General features: G+C 50.4%; 1 protein-coding gene across 1 annotated transcript in view; it reads right to left on the reverse strand.

Moving 5' to 3' along the window:
* Positions 1–22,500, reverse strand: part of LOC307237057 (junction plakoglobin-like) — a 71,549-nt gene that overhangs the window by 30,423 nt on the left and 18,626 nt on the right. Inside the window, exons 2-8 of the mRNA XM_080009670.1 lie at positions 15,268–15,324; positions 14,301–14,546; positions 8,800–9,053; positions 8,468–8,706; positions 4,223–4,424; positions 1,210–1,354; positions 1,000–1,103 (exon numbers count right to left, since the gene is read on the reverse strand). Coding sequence (XP_079865796.1) covers positions 1,000–1,103; positions 1,210–1,354; positions 4,223–4,424; positions 8,468–8,706; positions 8,800–9,053; positions 14,301–14,546; positions 15,268–15,283 — 1,206 coding nt within the window. The 5' untranslated portion in view covers positions 15,284–15,324. The remainder of the gene's footprint in view (positions 1–999; positions 1,104–1,209; positions 1,355–4,222; positions 4,425–8,467; positions 8,707–8,799; positions 9,054–14,300; positions 14,547–15,267; positions 15,325–22,500) is intronic.

Consider the following 22,500-nt stretch of genomic DNA (forward strand, 5'->3'; position numbering starts at 1 on the left):
GAACGGTATCTGGGGTACCACTTAGGCGACGGGCAGGTGTGTCTTCAGATAGACAAGGCAGCGGCAATTCCAGCCTGCCCGAGGCCAAAGACAAAAAAAATGGTGAGGAGATTTTTGGGGATGGAAGGCTATTACAGGTGCTTTATTTTAAACTTTTCAGCGCTGACCGGCCCCCTAACAGACCTCACCGGGAAGGCTGCCTCAGATCCGGTCCAGTGGATGGGGCCGTGCTAGCTGGCGTCTGAGAGGGTTAAACAGGTCCTCTGTGGGGAGCCAGTGCTCCATGCACCTAACTTTTCTCTCCCTTTTGGCGTGCAGACAGACGCCTCGCATGGAGGGTTGGGCGCTGTTTTGACCCGGGAGGTGGACAGGGCCCAACACACGGTGCTGTACGTCAGCATCAGGAAGCTCTCCCAGCGGGAGACAAAGTATAGCACAGTGGAGAAGGAATCCCTGGCAGTCGAGTGGGCGACCAGTGTTCGAAGCTATAACCTCCTGTGGTGCTCATTCACCCTCTATTCAGACCACGCCCGGCTCCATTGGCTTCACCACATAAAGGATGCCAACGCCTGGATCACACAGTGGCATCTGGCTTTACAGTCTGTTAAGTTCAAAGTGATCCATGGGCCGGGGGCTAAGATGCTGGTTGCTGACTTGCTCTGTGGCTCCGGGGAGAGAGAGGGCGGGAGTTAGTTGTCGGCTGAGCGGGCCGCAGCTGCAGAAGATTGAGGTAATTATGAGTATTTAAAAGCTGCTGTATTTTTCACCTCACTCCCTCTCTCCTGACAGCGAGGCTGGGCCGCCACTCCAGACTGCATACTAAGCCGCTTACTTATATGTTGTTCTGAAAAGACAAACATCTTGGCTTGTCTTACAATAAACTTCCAGCAAAGACTGGTTTTCCGTTCCGCCTACCGCCTGGTCCATCTCCTACCCCACGAAAGAATTGTTACACAGTGCTATCAGTGCTATCCGTGCTATCAGTATTTTAATCAGTACCTGTTTGGTTGCGGCGTCAGACAGGTTGCGGAGCGTCCAGAGACAGTTCTGGATCAGACGCTGACTGGAACCCGTCAGGTGTTGGCCCAAAGCCTGCATGCCCCCTGCAGACACACACCTTCATCACTACATGCACACTGGACCTCCTATGACCTATTCAGATTTTTTTTTTAAATATAATATCAAAATATCCATTATTAATCCACATACCAGCCTCCACTATGGCCGGCTTGTTGCTCGGGCAGACCGACAGCACCTTGAGCACACGGCTGGTGGTCCAAAGCAGCTTCTCATAGTTGTAGTTCCTCATGATGAAGACGAGGCCATCTGGACCCCCGTTGGCCAGAATGATCAGCTGACAGGAAAAAGGAGGGAAGAAGGAACGGTTAGGAGTGAAAATAACACAGATGGCTTCAAAGTATGGCTTAGTTTCCCAGGCAGAGAGAGAGAGAGAGAGAGAGAGCAGGAGAGAGAGAAAGAGAGAGAGAGAGAGAGAGAGATGAGGAGAACAGATAGAGCGATGGTTAAGGAGAGAGGGATGAGGACACATGAAGGTGTAGCGGGGAACAGGGAGGGAAGGAGAGAGGGATGAGGAGACATGGAGATGAAGAGAAGGAACAAGAGAGAGGGATGTGGGGAGAGGGAGACGGAGAGATGTAGCTGGAGAGAGGGAGACAGAGAGGCATGCGAGAGGGTGGTGGAGAGAGGGATGAAGAGAGATGGAGAGATGGAGTTAGGGAAGTGGGGAGAGAACTGAGGAGAGTTTTGAGGGGAGATGGAGAGGGATGAGGAGAGAGGGAGGTGGAGAGAGGGATGAGAAGAGAAGGAGGTGGAGAGGGGGCAGAGCGGGACAGAGAGGGGTGGGGGGAGAGAGATGAGGAGAGAGGGGTGAAGAGAGATGGAGAGGGCTGACGAGAGGGGTGAAGAGAGATGAGGAGAGGGGTGGAGATGGAGGAGAGAGAGAGATGAGGAGAGATAGAGAGAGATGGAGAGGGGGAGGTAGAGAGAGTGATGAGGAGAGAGGGGTGAAGAGAGATGGAGAGGGCTGAGGAGACAGGTGAAGAGAGAGGGGTGAAGAGAGATGGAGAGGGCTGAGGAGAGAGAGATAGCGAGACGGTTCAGGAGAGAGGGAGGAGGAGAGAGAAGTGAGGAGAGATAGAGAGAGGGATGAGGAGAGAGAGATGGAGAAAGGGACGAGGAGAGGGGTGAAGAGAAATGGAAAGGGGAAGGTAGAGAGAGGGCTGAGGAGAGAGATGGAGAGAGGGGTGAGTAGGGGGGATGAATAGAGATGGAGAGGGGGATCAGGAGAGAGGGAGCTGGAGAGACAGGTGAGGAGAGGGGTGAGGAGAGATAGAGAGAGGGATGAGGACAGAGAGATGGAGAGAGGTATGGGGAGAGGGGTGAAGAGAAATGGAGAGAGGGATGAGGAGAGGGGGAGACAGAGAGTGGGATGAGTAGAAAAAGATGAGGAGAGAGATGAAGAGAGACAGAGAGGGGGATGAGGAGAGAGAGATGGAGAGAGGTGTGAGGAGGGAGAGGGATGAGGAGAGAGAAGTGAAGCGAGATGGCGAGAGGGACGAGGAGCGACGGAGCGATACATCAGGAGAGATGAAGGGGTAGAACCCAATAAAGGTGTAGAAGGCGGATGTGAAAAAATCATCCATAACTTTCCATTTCTGTGAGGTCCCAAAATGCATCAGAATTCCCCCGTTCCCTCCTCCCTGGGTGTGTCGGCCCCGCCTCCACCACCGCCTCCACCACCACACCCTGATGCACACTGGTAGGTGGTGACGGACAGGAGAGCAGCGTTCACAAGCGCAGTCTGCTGATGAACGGCCCCCAGCCATATGAACGGCCCCCGCTCTGATGAACGGCCCCCGCTCTGAAGCAGACCCTCCATTCGGTCCCGCCGCGGGTCATAGCCGTCGCCGCGGGAGCCCGCGATCCAATGTGCACGTCGATGGCGCTGAGCTTCCCAATCGCTCTGGGGTTGGGTGGAGGGTTTTTAGTGTGCTTGATTTGCACCTGCTTTTCTCACAACCTGCCTGATTTGCACAGTTTATGTGTGTGTGTGTGTGTGTGTGTGTGTGTGTGTGTGTGTGTGTGTGTGTGTGTGTGTGTGTGTGTGTGTGTTAACCACGGGCTCAACGTTACAGAAAACAGAATACTGTGCATTTGCCTGGGTTCCAGCGATAAGTCTAGAAAATTGATTTTCAATTAAACATAGCAGTGATGTAGTCTGTCTTCCCAGTTGCAAGCAATTTTTTAAGCGATTTTTCTTGTTGAGCTTTTTTTTATTACATATTTTATTACATCTTGTGCAATAATGTACGTGAAATAACAATGTACCTGTAATAAAATAGTTAGCACATAATCATAATTCATATTATAATTTATAATTTTTTACCTAAACCATGACAGTAATGTATGCTATGCATTGTATCGCATTTGTATATTTATATATCTTAAATATGCGACTATTTCTGTTTTATATATTGTCCATTTGAATTTAATTTAGAATAGTATATTTTTATACCATTTTATTTTATTTTTATTCTCCTTTTGTTGGACTGTCAAGCTTTTTATTTTTTTTACGCTTATGGTCTGTACTGAAGTGCACCAAGCCTCATAATGATTCTGGTCATTGCTTTTGCCCACAGCCACTTACAGTCATTCACACACCGATGGACACAGCCATCGGGAAACTGCCCCAATTGGAGAAGTTCGGGCATCTCTGGGTCTAATTTGTGAGTGAGGGTAGAAAGAAAAGGGAGCTGAGCCATAAGGCAGAACTCTAAATTTACTGGTTGACATCAAATCCCGCTCTCACCGGTGGTTACACGCTTTGGGTCGTGACCAAAAGAATCGAGATGACAGATACAAGCAGAAGAAAATGAGTTTTCTCGGCGTGGCGGCTGGGCTCAGTCTCTGTGACAGGGTGGGGAGCCCAGTGATCCAGGAGGCACCCGGGGCTGAGCACCTTCTCATCTAGAGGAGCCTGTTAGGGTGGTCCGGGCATCCGGTAAGGACGCCCCGGACTAACTGGGTGGAGACATCGGGGAAGACCCAGGGATGTTATCTTCTTAACTGGAGAGAAACTGCTCAGGGAACGCCGAGGGTCCTCCTGGACGAAGTGGCCAGGGAAAGGGAGGTCTAGGCCAGGCTGCTCGTCCTGCCGGACGGGCGGACTACTAAATCATTGCGCCCCTCCTCTCCCCCTCACCTTGCTCTCCTGGTTGCCGTATGAAAGGAGCTGCAGACAGTCGGTGGTGATGGCCAGAAACTTTGGGTTGCTCTTCTTCAGCAGGGGAACCATCCTCTGCAGGCCGTCGGCCAGGCGGACGGCCATCTTGGCCCCCTCCTGGTGGAGGAGCAGGTTATGCAGTGTAGTAATGGCGTAGAATAAGACCGACTCCACCGGGGAGCTGGGGAAAGAGACACAGAGAGAGGAATGGACCCAAGGAAGGGGAGAGACAGAGAAAGAGAAGGAAAGCGAGGTGGAGAGAGGGGAAGAGAAAGAGATTAGAAATTACGGTTTAAAAGCACAACTGTTACAATTGGACGATTGGGTTTTGAAATGCCGGTGACTTGCTCGCTGAATGTTCGTCCATGCGGCACAAACTATAATGAAACCATTCGGGGATATGAAACATGTAGTTCAGGGGGAGAGCTCGGAATCTCAGCAACCATTGGGGTAACAGTGGACTGACTGGCACTGATCAACGACATTTGCACACCTTGGCTGTGTATCATGGTCAATGAGTGAATAAAATATGACTTATTGCATCTTTAAGATACAGTACATTCAGCCAGGGTGGAAGAGAGTTAGGGTAAAAGCCGTTTCACACGAGGACACGTCTCTTTCTTTCTTTTCAACCTGTGCTGTCAGCATGCTGGACATACAACACAGAGTATTTGTTCCATTGCATCTAGGACAGAGTTAGTCTACAGGTGGAGTTCAACTTCTCAACCTGCAATGCAACTTCTTTCAAGAAAATTGAAAAAGCACTTGGCACGTGGCCTCTTCTTGTCACAGTTATGGCAGTAAATGAGGGAGAAAAGGAGAGGAAGGTAATCAGGAGGGTGTTGGGGGTGTGTTCAAAGCAGGTGTTGGTGATGTGTGTGTGTGTGTGTGCCTGTGATGAGTCCACCTGTGCATGTGTGTGTGTTTGTGTGTCCACCGGTGAGTGTACGGCACTTGTCCCAGCCAACCCAAAGTATTTCTGGTGTATGAGGTCGGAATTATATCGTAGCGCCTCCAAGCAGTGGGAAAGGTCCCGCAGCCAAACCTGAGTCCCGCAGCCGTATAGACACTCCCCGACGGCTAGAAAGCTCCGAGCACCCCGCCCTGCAGTCACAGAAGACGCTCCAGCCCCCAGGGAAGCCTGGAGCCCGTCGAGCATAAAGCAGTCCCAGAGAGCGTGAAGAGACGCCAGGCAAAGACGGCAGGCACGGACCACAGGCCAGGGCCAGGTACCGCGCAGACAGAACGACACCCCACCAGAACCGCCCGCCCCGCAGGCGAGCCCCCACACCCACCAACGAGGGTGTGGCGAGGAGCGCCATACTGCAACCGGCCAGATGCCCCACCCGGCTACAAGCCCTGCTTGGCGCAGGACACCCGGATGGTGTCCCGCACCCCAACCCACACCCATGAGAGCATGCAGCCTCCAAGGGACCCTGGAAAGCACCTGCTGGCGCTCCCCGCAGCCCTGCATTTCCAATGCAATGAATTTTACTAGAACTGATTCCAAGAACTGATTACCAAGACATATTACAAATTTAAGCCAGGATTCCTGCGTTTCTATGGAAGCCTGCACGCGAGAGCAGAACTTTCGTGTGGCCAGCAAAACATTCTGAGCAACTTTGTCGTTTGAGGGCTTCTGTCTGGGAAAACAAACCTCTAGCAGACGAAGCGTAGTGTGGGTTAAGCCAAATGGCAGAACATCTGTGCTGAGTAGGAGAAGACACTGATCCAGCCACCAAACTGCAAATTTAATTTTTGTCTTCACTTAACAATAAAATGAAGTTATCCAGTGAAAAATTATCCACTTTAGCAGCTCTCTGTCTTTCGTTGACGCAAGGAGCTTGTGTGTCTGCACACATTCTCACTTGAAAAACCGCTGCTATTGCCTTTGAGCAGCAGGGTAGGATGGAGTCACCGTATTTACCATTTCCTAAATAAAAGACGGATGATGTCATCGCAACATCCACTTCACAAAGATGCGTAAAATTTGCACCTGAAGCAGGTGTGTGTGTGAGTTTTCATGCAGGAGGTACGTTTGTGGAAATTAGGCGTGTTCTGGTGTGAGACAGCCTGAAGACTGTTTGTCAGGCGGAAAATGTGGGCGAGAGAGAGGGAGAGAGAGAGAGGGAGAGGGAGACACTGGAAGAGACGGAAATAAAGACATTTAAATATAACACTGGAAAGAGAAACAGTGATGGACCCGCGTGGACCGCATTCCTCTGCCGCACCTTTCCCCCGTGTTTTTGAGTATCTGATCTTGTCTTTATGGGGGAGGAGATCCGGCGGTCGGGTTTTGGCAGCTCAGGGGACCTCTGCGGTTTGGGTTAGTTTGAGGGAGGTACACCAGGACTGGGAGCTATTTCACACACACACACACACACACACACACACACACACACACACACACACACACACACACACACACACACACACACACACACACACACACACACACACACACACACACACACACACACACACGTGGATTGGGAGTATATCCATCCCACTGACAAACCCACCAGAGAAAGATAGAGGAGTGGCAAGAGAGGAGGAGGGATGCTTCAGAAAGAAAAATAAATACAGTGATAAACAGATAAGTGGTGACAAAGGGGAAGCAGTGGGAAGGTGGAGGCTGAGAGAGAAGTGATAGAGACAGAGAGAGAGAGAGGGAGAGAGAGAGAGAGGGGCAGGTAATGAGGTGGGTTCGGAGAAAGGAAGTGGGATAATAGCATTAATAAATGTCACACACACACACACACACACACACACACGTCCACGGTCTACACACACAGAAGCCTGCCAGTTCTCTTTGAAGCTCACTGAGGGTTTTTTTTTTTGTTTTTTAATTCCATTTCCTTTCATTTTGGATCTGAATTAAGCTCCTGAATCAATTATAACTGTGAATTATGCCTCCTCTGTCAAACCTCGGTCTCAGGGATTAATTATATTCTCTTGTGCCTGAAGTTGGTCTGGGGGAAGCAGCCAGGCTTGAATGTGGGGCTAAAACCCACAGCTTGCTCAAACACAGCTCAACGTCAGCTTGTTTGCTCCAAACCTCACAGACGCTGCGTTAAGGCAGCCATGCGTCCGCTACCAAAACCTCAGCTTTGCGGTGTTCGCTTAGTCGTCCTCGTTTCGGAACATCCCTTTAATAGGCTGTAATGTCACGCTACTAAAAGTGCCGATTCGGACCCAGGTCAGATCAGTTCAATGTAGGAGAGTGTTTTCATTCATGTATCTCAAAGCTCTTGTATCTTTAGTAGTTCAGCCCTATATTTATACAGGGTAGGTTGGCTGAGAATGCGTGCTCTTTTACAGCAACGCCCCGTTTCACATTCACACAGTTACACTACACTTGCATAACTTCCCCTAAAATCAATTGTAAGATGGCAAAACGAAAGACTCCAAACAGCATGGATTCATCACCCAAAGTAGAAGTTTGTGGGTCATCTCAGTTTTCATTCTGACGCCAGTGAATCCTGTGAAGTGTCCTCGACATTGCATGCACCACATCTGGAAGCGCTGCTTGTTAGCCAGATCGAAAGAAAGAAAACAGAACATCTGCACGGGGTTGTATAAGCAGTTAGCGGATTCCTTCTTTAAGGGTACGTCATGTCAGCTTCCCCGGCATGCAACAGGCTTCTCTTGCGCTAGTTAGTATTGCTTCTTTCATCTTTGTTAAAGATAGCTGTCATATCAGCCATGAAATTGGTAGAAGTTGGAGCATTTCCAGCCAGGGAACCCAGCAAACTGCTGCCAAATGGTAGTAAGGCGCTCACTAAGCATTTCTTGATTATATTTGGAACTCTGGAGAAATCAAATGCCTCCTACAGTGAGAGGGTGTGGAGCCAAATGCATTATCAGGAACCCAGAAGCCCCCTGGAATCAATCTTTCCCTCTCAGTTTACTTCATCTTCATGCCAAACCATCCTGGTGAACTCGCAGACTTGAAAACACAAAATCTCTGCCTTTTCCACTGTATCAATCAAGGCTTTTCCCTGCGATGTGCCTGACAGACTCTGTGTCCACCAGACCAAAATGGTCTGGCGTTCACCATGGCCGAGGCAGGGAGGCAGTGATCGGTTTGTGTGTTTACAGAATAGAAAACCTTCTCCCAGAGAAAACTGTGAGGCTTCGGAAAGAAACTGGAGGCTGAAGAGTTGCAGAGAATATCGAGAAGTAGTATCCATCGATCCATCGTCATGTATATCATATAACTACCTCAGCATGCGGACCAGGGCCGGTATCCCTCCAGACTTGAAGATGGCCATCAGTCCCTCCTTCTGGTGGGACAGACTGTGGAGGACGCTGGCCGCACACCGGGCCGTCTCCATGTCGACCGCCGTTGTCATGGCGCGCACCACGGCAGCGACCATGGCAGGAGACTGGACCAGGACCCTGCGGCTCGCCTCCTTCCTGGTCAGCTGGTTCACTATCATGGCCGCCTTGTTCACCACGACCTGGGGTGGACGGACAGATGGACACAAAGATAGATAAATGGATGGATAGACTGATGGATGGATGGATGGGGTATAGATAGATGAATATCGTACCAGGTCGTCGTCGGACAGCAGCTTGGTGAGCTCTGGCACCGCCCTGGTGGCCAGTTCGGCGTCGTCCTGGTAGTTGATCAGGTGCACGATGGCCGTCTTCAGCAGCTGCGAGGGCTCGGCCAAGCGCTGCACGTTGCTCTGTTGTGACGGATCTGATTGGACGGGCATGGCCGCCTCCCCCTCCACCAGGGTCTCCGGGAACATGGCAGCTCTGACACGCTGGGTCCTAGTTAAGGAGTACTGCAGGTCCAGGTCTGCACAGGGGGGGGCAGACAGAGAAACAATTAAGGAGACAGAAAGAAGAGTGTGGTGTGGTGATAGTGTGGTTTGAGCTGCTACACTGGTCTTGGGCTCGGGTCTTGGACTAATCAACGAGAAACAGGTAACAACTTCATCTCCACACACACACAGAGGAGAGGAACTCTTGTTGTGACTTGTCATCCTTGTTCCACCTGGCCCACTCTCCACAATAAAACAAGTGTGTTTGCAACCGCATCGTCTGTATCTCTGTGCCGGAGGGCCCTGAAAACGCCAGTTGGGTGGCATGTGGAAGGCGGACCACAAATAGAGAGAATGGAGAAATATTACACTTTTTTTGAAAAATAAAGTTGACTTCCTGCACAAACTTGACCTTACTGTAGTTAGCCAGGATGTGACAACTGGTGCATGAACAGAGAGAGAGAAGGAGCGAGAGAGAGCGAGAGAGAGAGAGAGAGGGAATAAAAGAGAGTTAAAGCAGCACTATGGAACTTTTGGGATCCGACCCCACTACAGTTTCTGAGTGCAAATGCATTTTTACAGCACTGTCATAAAACTCGGATCCGGTGTCCAAAAATAACTTTAATTTCACTGGACAAATTTCATGTTGCAAAATAAGTGTTAATTTCGCAACGTGAATTTAACACGTTAATTAATTTGTTATGCTAGAAGTCTATGCTAGAAAGACAGATATAATGTACACCTAGGTTACAGTGTCCCTTGCACGGACCTCGCAGCTTCCCGAAGCCGGGCGGGGGGAGAGGCTCCGGGGATCGGCCTCCAGCTACCGGTGTAGGTACCAGATGTGCTCGGCCGGCCAGATCGGCTCGCACGCAAGAGTCAGACGGTGAAACAAACCCCAGGGCGCAATGAAAGCGAGGGCTGGCGTGCGATGGCTGAGGCACGGGTGCCGGGCGCACCACTGGCACCGTCTCGCCTGCGCCGTCGGGGAGGTGGAGCAGCTACGTTTTGTACGAGCATTATTACCGGACATATTGTCCAATCAAACATCGAGGGAGTCACGTAGTGCCGTAAAGCGTGACGAACTTTGCCCGCAGTTTCGAACCCCAACACAGAAGTTACATAGTGATAAGACAGGTGTTAGGGAGGGTGGGTGGGAATAAAAGGGGTGGCATTCTCCATATTACAAGGAAGTGTAGCATCAAAATTATTTTGAAGCTGTTATTTTAAGATTAAAAAAAAACGTATTGTGCTGCTTTAAAGCAAGACAGAGAAAGTGCAGTTGAGCTAATGGCCACTAGATGTTGATCCGGAAAACCCTTAATTGACTGCAAGACAATGGAAAAAAGAAGGACATTAAGGATGAAGAAGACTTTAGGGCTCACTTCTTCCACTGGGTGCCTCGGAAATGAATTGTTCCATTAAGAAGATATGAATGCTTAAGGAGGTGTGTATACAGTATTTTGGGGGAAAAATTGCCTCGATTGATGGGTCTCTTGTTCGTGTTCAAGCAAGCTGGACGTGTCTCCCTATTCCTCCGACTGTCTGGAGGTCGGGCCTTACTTACCAAGTTTAGAAAGTTCCGGCTCCCTTTGCCGCCAAGATATAGGCAAGCGTAAGCCCAAGCTCCAGGCTTAAACTCGCCTCGGGTGCTGTCACAGACACCATGTCGTTTTTGTTTTCTAAAGTCTGTGGTGGGGCGGCTCGCGACCGGCGGCGTAGATGGTTTTGCTTCTTTAAGTCGTGTTTCACTTTCATGTTCTCGAGATGAAAACGAGAGAGGGAGAAGGTTAGAAGGATAGAGAGGAAAGAGAGAGAGAGAGCGAGCGAGAAAGAGAATTATGGAGATGTCTGGAAGGGAAATTGGAACATGCACATCACAAGGTCTAGTGACGTGCATGTGTGTGTGCATGAGGCAGACAGTTCAAACACACACACAGGCAGGCGGCCTTTGGGGCTTCAGCAGTAAACAAATATTAAAGGGGGTCAAAATTCAGTCAGACAGCGTGGGTGTGTGTGTGTGTGTGTGTGTGTGGTAGAGAGAAATGATTTATGCGAGAAAGAAAAAAAAAATCCCATTAAGTCCCCAAACGTATTTAATCATGTGAGTAACAACTTCATTTGACGAGTGCAGCGAACATGATAATTATTTCGTCTGTGTCTTCCAATTGATTTCGTCAATGAAGCCGTCGAGTGTGAAAACGACGGGATCTCGTCATGTTTTGACTGAACCCCGGCGATCAGTCAGGCTGTAATAAACGTGTCCGGTGAGAGCCGCTCGGAGAGGTGTTCGCCGATGCGCGTTTCCCCTTTCCCCACCTCCTGGCAACGTTCGCAGCCTCACCTATTGACGCCGGAAGTCGGACGTCGTCACCGCCCGAAAACGGACGACCGCGCGAACCAAAGTGATTTCTCCGTGGGTGGAGCCAAAGTCTGCGTTTCACCATTGATTTCGGCCGGAAGGAGTCGTTTCCCCTTTCGACAGGTGCAGCTGACTGTGTTTGTTGTCCGCTTCTTGTGAGTTCCTCGTGAGTTTCCTTCAATTATCGTCCATCAACCAACATAAGGACTCCTCAAACCCTCGATTCAAGCCAGCCAGCTGGTCAGCGTCTACCCAGTACGGGCGCGTATCATGGCGGTGTCGGCAATAGGAACCGAAATTGATGGAGCGTGTGCCGTTAGGGAATTGATCCTACGTAAGAAGCACACGTCTGAAAAGCCCGCGTTGAACATGTTATGAAAGGGATCGCGACTGTATATCCAAAAAAAAAAACGTCTTCATTTTCCCCATAGAGAAGTCATTATAGAGCCAATTCCGTATTTGGGCGATGAAGGTGTCACGTTTGGCGACTACCTTTCCGAAGGAGGTGCTCGGTGCAGAGTCCGAACCTCCGTCCGCCCTTCGAACTCTGGTCTTCATCCCGGTCTTCCTCCTGGAGGATATTTGGGGTTTGGGCTCACGTCCGTAGAGCTGTCCCGGGTGACGCTTTGACACGCCGACCGCCCGCAGACCAAGTGTGGCAATCGACCCTGTCGTCCTCCCCCTTTGTGCGGGGCGGGTCTCTGGGAGCGTCCTAGGAGACATTATCTTAAAGAGCATTTCTCTGAGGCAGAAAGTGCAGGATATGTTCTGGGTGCAAGAGAGCGCACAACCCCCAGAGAGAGATTGTTACGACATTTTTTTTCCCCACCCCCAGATCTTTATGGCAATAAAGGAGCGTAAAAGGTTTCTGAAAGCCAGAATAAGTAATTTAGAAACGGTGCATCTTTTACAGCAAACGAGTCATGTGACAGTGATGTATGCATTGCTTTCACTCTCTTGGAAGGTGGTTTTAAGAGGTGCAATGACTTCTGCCGAAGCGGAGAAAGGCAGGGATCCACTTCTGTGTAATGAATCGGAGCTAATGTGCCCTTTCTGCTTCATTCCCCACAGACTTCCAGCTTTTTTTAATGCTTTGTAAGGCTGAGAACAATAGGAAAAAAAAGAAAGAACTTGATATCCCTGCATTAGGTTGAGCCAAGATGAATGCCTGGGGTTGGATCAGAGTTGTAGTGAAGACCACCCTCTGCGTTATCACCCAGAGAGGAGGAGTCACGTCCCGGACCGAAATTTCACAAGTCTGATACCGTTTTCATCGCGGCCAACCCTCTAAAAAAGGCGGTTGACAACTTTCCCGTTGCCAGGAGAAATGCCGATTTGCTTTCTGGTGTGTCAAGTTCGACTTCGCCAACGCGGGGGAAAAGGGGCGTGTCATGGTTCCACTGCGATTGGGAACAAAACAGTAGAGGAGGCAGCAACTTAAACAAACAACGACATAAAACTGTAAAACTTGAAAAACAAAGCACTTCCAGGCGTTCAAAATAATCGAATCCCTCGTGATAATCCTGTTTATTTATGCTCCAGTGTCCGGAACCTCAACGTGAAAATTAGCGGGTCGACCCGGGTGTCCTGTTCACATCAGAGCCGATTGGCTGTGGAGCCGTTTTTCCTTTCCCGCTGGCGCCAAATGCCGGATGTTAGCGGGTGTAACCGGGTTTTTGGTGCAGCAGTCAATTGGTTTGAGTCAGCTCCAAGACTTAAAGGAGGCGAGTCTAAAAGGCATACTCAAGAGCGGACACACAACCTGTTCGATACTCCAGTACGCCGCTGCATATGGCGTTGTTTGAGGCTTTCTTTCTGGCGCGCAGGTCCACAGGTTCGAGGCACCTTTGTGGGTGTCCGGCTCCGCATTGAGTGCTGCCAATTGACCGACACCCAAAGAGCGCCCTCTGTAACGGCAGCTGCCACTTGAGATCTGCAAAGAAATGTTTGCACAGAACGGCAAAGGGCTCCCGGTCGAGAGGTGATCCACTTATTACAGCACCGGATTTGACCACAATAGACCAACAAAAAGTCCTCTGTGAGATCAGGGAGAGGCGTCAACCGACAAATCGTGGGTTTGGAAAAAGGCAGAGACAGCGTTTTGGCACCAGAGGGGGAGTGCAGGTGTGTGGAGGTTTCTGTGGCTGCTCGACACTGTTCAGTTCTTGTCTCTTATTCGAGCTTTTGGACTAGCCAATATATTTTCTTCAATATGGTAAATTACCCAATTAAACGGCTGAGTAGAAATCGATGACAATGACTCCCTCGTTCGTTGGTCAAATAGATTTTAAAGGCACGGTTCTTTAAAGAACCTGGCTCTGGAAGGCTCTTTGTGGGGAAAAAAAAAAAACGGTGCTTCTGCGGTGCCGCTCACCATTTTCAGCTCCAGGTGGCACATTTTTTGGTCTTGGTTGCTTGGATTGTGTACACACCTGTGTACAGGTGTGTATCCCGGCAGTGTTTGTGAAAGAAAGAAAGAAAGAAAGAAAGAAAGAAAGAAAGAGAGAAAGAGAGAGAGAGAGAGAGGTGGAAATAGAGATGGAGTTTTGTGTTTCCATGGCGACACTGACAGAGTCACTGAGGTCAAGGGTTTGACTGAGTCACTGTAGATCTTTGTCTGCCCCCGAGGACCAAGCAAAAAGAGACGGGCTGAGAGAGAGGAGGAGAGCCGAGTCGAGAGAGAGATAGAGACAGAGAGAGAGAGAGAAATAACTTCCGGAGTAATAGCGAGGGACCGAACGTCTCACATTTGGCCAAAAGGAGAGGGAGGCTGACGGGTCGAAAGGGCGACAGCACCAGAGAGAAAGAGAGAGAAGCAGCGAGACAGAGAAAGACGGATCGGACGGACAAGAGGGCAGAGACGGCGAAAAAAAACAAACAAGCAACACACGCCAAGCAAAGCAAGCCCCCGTCCTCTCACCTGTGGGGCTGTCCACCCCGCCCGCCCCGGCGTCCCCGCCCCCACCGGCCCCGCCGCTGGCACCGGCCCCGGAGGCACCGGCGGCCCCGGCGACGCTCTGGGACAGGGTGTACTTCTTGCCGGTGCTGTACTCCGTGCTGCACTCTTCCTCCCGCGCCGTGGTGGCCCCGGACTGGATCCCCGAGTCGGAGGCGTAGTACGTCTGCTGCCACTCGGCCACCTTGGCGACACTCTCCGCCTCGCTCACTGGAGGGAGGGACCGGGAAACATCGAACAAAATATCAAAAAATAAAAATAAAAAACACGACAGATGGATTTCAAGCAGCGTCCGACCTGCAGCTTGTCAATGTGTTCCCTTTGCTTTGTTTTTTGTTTTGGGACAGGTCGTTTTTTTTTTGATAATAGTCATCCCTGCCCCATGAATGTCTACTGTTGTAACATGAACAACAGGGATTGCTCTGTCTCTTCAGCGTTGGTGGATATTTGTGTTGAAATATACAACATCAGTTTCAAAACGCTTTACTGGCAGTGAAGTGGGACAGGAAATATTAGGGTACCCAAACCAAGCAAATAACAACCACGGACGCCATAAGGATGCCACAAATTACATCAGTGATAATAATAATAATAATAATAATAATAATAATAATAATAATAATAATAATAAATTATTTCAAAATATTATAAAAATATAAAAAATGTATTACCAAGAATATTACTACCGTGTACTGTATATATTACTGCCCATGCTGTCCCTCCTCAGAACATCATCTCTCTCTCTCTCTCTCTCTGTCCCTTGTTTTGGAGTCACTGCTCTGCTTTAATGTGTATCAGCAGCTCAGCAGAGTGTGACGGCAGTGACAGGGCGTGTGATTACAACTCATGCGGATGACACACGTGAGAGCAGAGTGACTGCCCCTCGGAAAAAAAAAAGGGGCCTCGACTCGCACGGTGACTCTGCACTTACTCTGCATGGACATCATCTCTGCCCCAACGTCTACCAATGTCTCCAGTGACCTTTGACCTGGACAGAGAGAGAGAGAGAGAGAGAGAGAGAGAGAGAGAGAGAGAGAGAAAGCGAGACAGAGTAGAGGGTCTTGATTAATGTGCCAGATGAACCGCGTTGCGCGGCTGCACAGTTGCGTGCACACACGGCGCTCAGGGGATGTCTGGTTCTTTTTTTTTGGGTGGGGGGTTTGAAAGTGTGGATGCACGAGAGGCGAGGATGCATCGCTCTCACACCGACTCCCGGGGCTTCCTGTCGAGATTCATCACTCAAGTCACTGGAAGATGCAGCCCGAGTGTTTGCTTCTCCTGGCGTTTGCAAAGAAATATCCAGAGACTTCATCCGTCCTCCATCCCGGGCCCGGGACCGGTGGAATGTGTTACCATGGCGATCACAACACAACATAATCAGTCTTGGATTATTTTGTATTCACATCGCAGGATCTGCTTGTATATACCCAAATTCTCCGATACTGGAGCTCATGAATTCAGAGCCGTGGCTCCATCACAGCACGGTGTAAAGTACGTTTGCCTGGAACGCACATAATGACATGGCAGCACAGCTGACCAGGAGAGGAATACCAAAACAAATCTGTTTGTGCATAAGGAGAGAAAAGAGTCAGAAATGAACTGGTTGGTGGAATTTCCCCAAATATTGGGATTATAGCGCATAAATCCTGAATTTGTCAATCAATTCCACAAAACGCTGACCATTTCCTGTCCTTCCTTTATTGGACAATATATAAAAAGAATATGGTTATTGACCAAACTCTACAAAAAAAAACCAAAAAAAAAACAAAACCATTTCTACCAGTGGCATTGGTTCGGTGAAACCCTTTTCAACTAGTTCCAGGGGGCAGGAGAAGCTCCAGCTTTTACTGTCTCGCCCACAAGGACGAGTCCCCACCCCGCCCGGCGAGGATTCACACCCTTAGTTATGCAACCCTGGATGCTAATGAAGTGAAGAGGGAGAGAGAGAGAGAGTAAGAGAGGGCGAGGGAGAGGGAGGGGGTATGTCACCAAGCCAAATATAGCCACTGGCCACACTTAACTTTAAATAATTAATTCACTGTGATTATTAGATTAAATGTGATGTACCAAGGTTTGTGTGTGTGTGTGTGTGTGTGTGTGTGTGTGTGTGCGTTTCAGTAACAAGTGACATTTAAGTCTCTGTGGTGTAACTGATACCTCAATTCCCCCCAAGAGTCAACAATGTCTAATTCATGACCCAAACTAACCCAATTGCTGTGGGGAGATGTGACTGGGTCTCAAATAGCTGTGTTTGTGTGTTTATGTTTGTGTGTGTGTGCGCGCGCGTGTGTGTGTGTGTTTCTGTGTGTGTGTGTGTGCGCGTGTGTGTGTGTGTGTGTATGTTTCTGTGTGTGTGTGTGTGTGTGTGTGTGCGTGCGTGTGTGTGTGTGTGTGTGTGTGTTTCTGTGTGTGTGTGTGTGCGCGTGTGTGTGTGTGTGTTTCCGTGTGTGTGTGTGCGTGCGTGTGTGTGTGTGTGTGGGTGTTTCTGTGTGTGTGTGCGCGCGCGTGTGTGTGTTTCTGTGTGTGTGTGTGTGTGTGTGTGTGTGTGTGTGTGTGTGTGTGTGTGTGTGTGTGCGCGTGCGTGTGTGTGGGTGTGTTTCTGTGTGTGTGCGTGCGTGTGTGTGTGTGTACGCGCGTGAGTATGTGTGTGTTTTTGTGTGGGTGTGTGCATGCGAGAGAGAGAGATATGCACACAGTGAATGATATGCATTCAAAATGTGCGTCTGTATGTATGTGATTGTGTGTTCGTTGTAATAGTAACGCGTGCGTGCGACCGCTACACGGGGGAAGCAGCGTTCCTGCACAAAGCCGCACCTTGTTGCTGATTAAATACCTCGGCGAGGTGGAGTTTACCGAAAGGAACGTGGAGTGAATGTGGAGGATCTAAAGGGATGAAAGCAGACCCCCGCTCTTACACGTACGTAAAGCTGCGCGGCGCATCACTCCGCCCAAGGGTGATATCCAAGGTGCGCAGGGGCCGTCCGGCTCAATCCTTTGTTGTCACTCCTGCTGCTGTGTTTTTATGTCAACGACGCCAAACTCGGAAGTTCACAACCGCCACGCCTTCCCGTCGCCCGCAACTCTGAGTTTTGGAGCGCTCTCGCGGTGTCGTCGTCAAAATGTGGGGGGGTGGGGGGGGCGAGGGGAACATTTCGTCAAAATTGATTACTGAAGCGACGAATTGATTGAATGGAATTCGGGGGAATTCAGGAGGGTCACGAGGTGTGTTGTTTTGGTCATGAGGAGACAGGCCTTGCACCGAAAAAACAGTTTGGATTATTTCAATATGAGCTGTAGCATCCTTCGTTTTCATTTTGCAGCGTTGCCGCGCTGCAGCAAGATCTGCACAGCTACACCGCAGTTTGTAGACACTTTGGCTGCTGTGGGATTTTGTGATTATCAGAGCTGACAAAAAAAAACAAAAAAACTAACCAGCAGCGGTTTTGAAATCTTGAATCTTTGGGGAGTTCATTGGTATTTGAGTGATTAAAGATGCAGTTCAATAGGCAGCAAAATGTTCCTGTACTTTGAATTGGGCAATCCGAATCACTCTGCCAACCCTGGAGAGTTGGCCCATTTGATCTTTCCATGTAATCATTTCATTATTCCTCCCACTGCTGCCGGCATGTCGAGCAGGAGCGATGCGGCTGACATCAAGAGGTTTCCTCCCTTCTAAAAAACCCAGTGGAGCTCTCGGAGGTAGAAATGGGCTGGCGCGCACGGTGAGGAATCAAGGGCTGTGGGCTTAATGTCTACGCCTTTCGGTGTTAATATCACAAATACTTCAACACGTGCATATTACACGGGGCTGCATAACGTGCTTGTCTCAGTGGAGCCACCAAAATATGACTTTGCTTTGACTTGCCTTACAACATACGCATATAACACCTTCGGCCTCTGCTCGATGTGTTGCAGTCGCCCCATTTTCACCAAATCAACGTGCTAAAAAAACCTGCCAATGTTTCAACTTTCATCAATATCACCATAATCCCAGAAATAAGCTCATATTTGTCGCAAAGTTTGCACGGAAAAAAAAAAGGTGACACGCATTCAACCGAGCAGATCCTGACGTGCTGATCACACAATGGAAAATCCATGAAACCCAAGGCAAGCCCCCGGCTCCAACACAGGAAAAACCCTCCCACCGCGTCGATGGCGTCGCGCCGGCCGTCCCAGATTTCAGTTCCGCGCCGATGAAAAGATAGTGTGCCCTTTATGTAGGCCGGCGATATTACAAGGCCGTCGGGCCGCGGACAACAAAGCAGCCTGACGGTTACACGGCGGAACCGCGGTCATCCCAATCCGGCGGGGGGTGACGGGGTCGTTCGGGAGACGCGAATAAATATACATGAAAGAACCGCTCCTCAAATGAGGGCAGGCGTTCTATTTGAACTCCGCAAGGGGAAGGGCCGTTTTGGATGTCCTATGGTACGGCCGCACAGTGTGACCCACAAAATCCATTCCATCAGGGAGCCATGAAGTTTACAGAACTTAGCAGCCAGAAGCAAGTAGCGCGAGTAAGTGTTTCCAGTCGGACGAAAGAACAACAGAATGTTGGCAGTTGGGGTGAGGCGTCCAGGGATTTGGGGGAGAGCCGCTCTCCAGCCGACGCCCTCACGGAGAAAAACGGGGAACCCGGCCGACTGGCGGGCCGAGGAGATCGTTTTGCGCCGCGGCGCGAAGACAAAGGCAGTTCGCCAATTAACGCCAAGGCGTGGGGGGGGGGGATCAGAGGGATACGAAGACGTGCGCGCGGACAGACGGCGGGAGAGACGGACGGACCAGCGGACCGATCCGCGCGGCGGCACGTTGCCGTCTCAACCCGGGCCGTTGGCGAAGTGTCACGTCAAAGGAGAAGCATCGACTGGAGCGCCACCGTTCTCGAAATTCTCCTTGCAAACTGTACTTCTTGGGAGACTTTTTTCGGGGGCTGGGAATTATAGCTCCTAGTTGTTTCCGAATGTAGTGAATGCCACTCAAAACTAAAATATATATATTTTTTTTATTCCCGACCAGACCGTTTCGCGTAAATAACTCCCCTCATCCCACAGGAGCCAGGCTCGCAGAACCCACCTGCACCCGTGCGCTGAGCTAAGACAGGTGGCAATGCAGAGCCGGCGCGTCCCTGTGTCGAGTTTTCCGCCGACAACCTCCCCGTCGTGGTATTTGTTTAAAAAGGAGAGGTGACTCAAAGTAATCCCCAGACCCCCCCCCAAAATGCCCCCCGTCCCCGGCCCTCCCCCTCCGCCGCTCGTCCTTTCCTTCCTCGTCCTTTGAAGCCCCCGGTGCCTCCCGCGGAGGCTTGCGGAGAGGTCGGCAAATCGCCGCCCCCCTCGCGCCGCCCCCCTCGCACCGCCCCCCCGCCTAATTAAAAGCCGCCCGACTCGCTTCCCGGACGCGCGCGGCGCTAAATGTCAGTTTCCCGACGCAGCGGCCGCCACGCCGGGGAGCGCCGGCGCCGGCGCTTTGAATTACCACGAGCCAGAGCGAAGTGAGCGGGAGCGCAGACTCTCCGGAGAGACGGCGAGCGTCGGAGAGTTATTAGAAAAAGAGAGTGAAGGAGAGAGAGCGAGAGAGAGAGAGAGAGAGAGAGGGGGGTAAGACAGGGGAGAGAGAGGAGACGGGTGTGAGGAAGCAAGAAGGAGATGGAGCAGTAGAGGGGGAGAGAGAGGGAGGGAAGGCGCTTCGGGAGGAGGCCGATTCCCCCGGCGCCATCTTGACAACACTCAGGAGGTTCAGGGCGACCTGACGCATGGGCTCATACAAGGCACTCACGCTCCACACGTTTCAATTTGAACCAACTTTTTTTAAGATCTTCCTTTTTTGTTGCCTTAGACATAAACCCGTCCTCAGCTAATCAATGAGTAATAACTCCGAAAAGTTTAAAGAAGACAGTGTGTTTGTGCTGCCCGATTTTGCATTCCGCACCAACTACACGGCAGCTCACCACAGGCGGGTCGGACGAGTCGTTATGGTTTCCCTGATTGATTATTATTATTTATTTTAGATTTTTTTAATTGTCCGACAAGGCGTCCTTTCCTGTTAGTGCGGCCGTCTTGAGCGTTTCGTATTCTTCCGTGAAAAACAGAAAAAAAAAACATTTTTAAATGAAAATAAAAAACGATGAGAGAGGGGAAAAAGTGCGCGAAAAAAAACAGACGGAAAGCGATACCCAGCCGCGCCAGGCCGAGTGAAAGGTAAGGACGGCGAGATGGAGGGAAGGGGGCGGAGAGAGGGCGGCCATGTCAGCGCAACCGTACCTGTGTGGGTGTGTCTACGTGTGTGTGTGTGTGTGTGTGTGTGTGTGTGTGTGTGTGTGTGTGTGTTCAGGGTGACATTTAAGAGTGTGTGCACTGCACCTGGTGTTAAAGCGATGCAATTTCACCCAGTCAACGGCAATATTTAATTCATGGCTACAGTTCCACCGGCGGTTGTGACGGGGTGCGGGGCGTGGGCGTTTTAAATGTCACCCAAAGTCGTCCGTGTAATTACTTTTGTACTATTTTCGGGTTTTGCGTACATTTTTTGGGACGATTTGTTGCATCAACCTTAAACGTCCTTGCGCCTTCCAGGGAAGGTTTCGCCAAATTCCGCCCGGAAATGTGTTTTCTGCGTCGGCGCCGCCGGCTCCTTCACCGCCCTGAGCGGGAAGTGGAATTCCGAACTTGTGATGTTTTAAATGACGGTACGAAGTGATTGGATTTCATTTAAACGAGTCCAGTTTTCCATTCCTCGTCCTTCCTTCGTTTCGTTTAACTCACAAGACTTAATGTTGGGGTTCCCTGACACCAAAAGTCACGTGACTTCACCTTCACCGTTCACATGGGATTCACATGCGCTAGACATTTTTATACATTATTAATATGTGAAACACATGTCATTACTTGTGATTTGTTCCAAAAAAAACCCAAAACATATTTTGACGTGGATTCGCAAGGTGACGGGGGTGAGAAGCCACGTTTTTCCGCGGCGGCTGTCAGAACATGCGTTGACATCGCCGGCGTCTGCCGGAGTGATGAGCGGGAAACAGCTTGACACGCCCGCGCCGTCAAAGCTGGAAGAGCGCGCGCGGTTTTTCGCTTCATGTGAGTGTGTGGGCCCGTGTTTGAAGATCTATTCGTGTGTGTGTGCGTGCGTGCGTGTGTGTCCGTCTGTGTGCCAGTTAAAAACAATGCTTCCTGTCGAAACCAGAAATGACACACTGAATGGAAATCAAACTGAACCCGGACAGGTCTGACAAGTGTGTGTGTGTGTGTGTGTGTGTGTGTGTGTGTGTGTGTGTGTGTGTGTGTGTGTGTGTGTGTGTGTGTGTGTGTGTGTGTGTGAGTGTGTGTGTGTGTGTTGGGGGGTGCGTTGAAAAGAAGAAAGGAAGGTGCTGGGTAAGACAGGTAGGAAGAGGGTGTGAGATCAGAGGGAGGAGAAGGAGACAGCTCATGAAGGCTGGGATTAATGATGCAAAAAAACACAGACGAGCACCTGGACGTCTCTTTTTTTTTTTTTCACTTACCGATATTCTGTTGTACCGTTGCATAAATCACAGAAATGTTCTAGTTATTTCACGACGCCATGGATGAAAAAAAAACAAAACAAAAAACCTCTAGTTATTAACCAGCGGAGTCCTTCGCGTGCAGAAAAATCTGTCCGGGCTCCCCTCATCTGCGCTGAGCGCGATGGGCGACATGGCGCCAGCGGCGACGGCTTTACACCGTCCTGCGGGAAACACGCCCGGCACGGACCGGGGCGTTCGCCGCTCACGTCATCTTTTATGCAGCATTCCACACCGAATGACCGAGGAATAATGCGTCGCATGTCAACACAGTGCTGCGCTCGCGCTCGCGCACGCCGGACGCTGTGCTCCTCTGAGAAGGTCTGCAATTTAAATGTGTTTTTTTCTTTCTTTTCACGCTTTTTTTTTCTCTATCGGCCCGGACTCCCCGCTGCGCCGGATTCTATTAGTGTTTTTAGGCCGACGGCGGTCTCCTAATAACCTCGCCGCGCTGCCACTTCACAAGCAAACGGATTTCGCCCGCAAAGATGGTGGCGAGCTTCACAAAACGACGACTCACAAAAGTGAGGTTTTTATGAGTTTCGTCACGGAACGGTTACCGTGGAAGCGCACACACACACGCGTGCGCGCGCGTGCGCGCGCACACACACACACACA

The sequence above is a fragment of the Zeus faber genome (assembly GCF_960531495.2).
Source record: "Zeus faber genome assembly, chromosome: 11".
Classification (NCBI taxonomy): domain Eukaryota; kingdom Metazoa; phylum Chordata; class Actinopteri; order Zeiformes; family Zeidae; genus Zeus; species Zeus faber.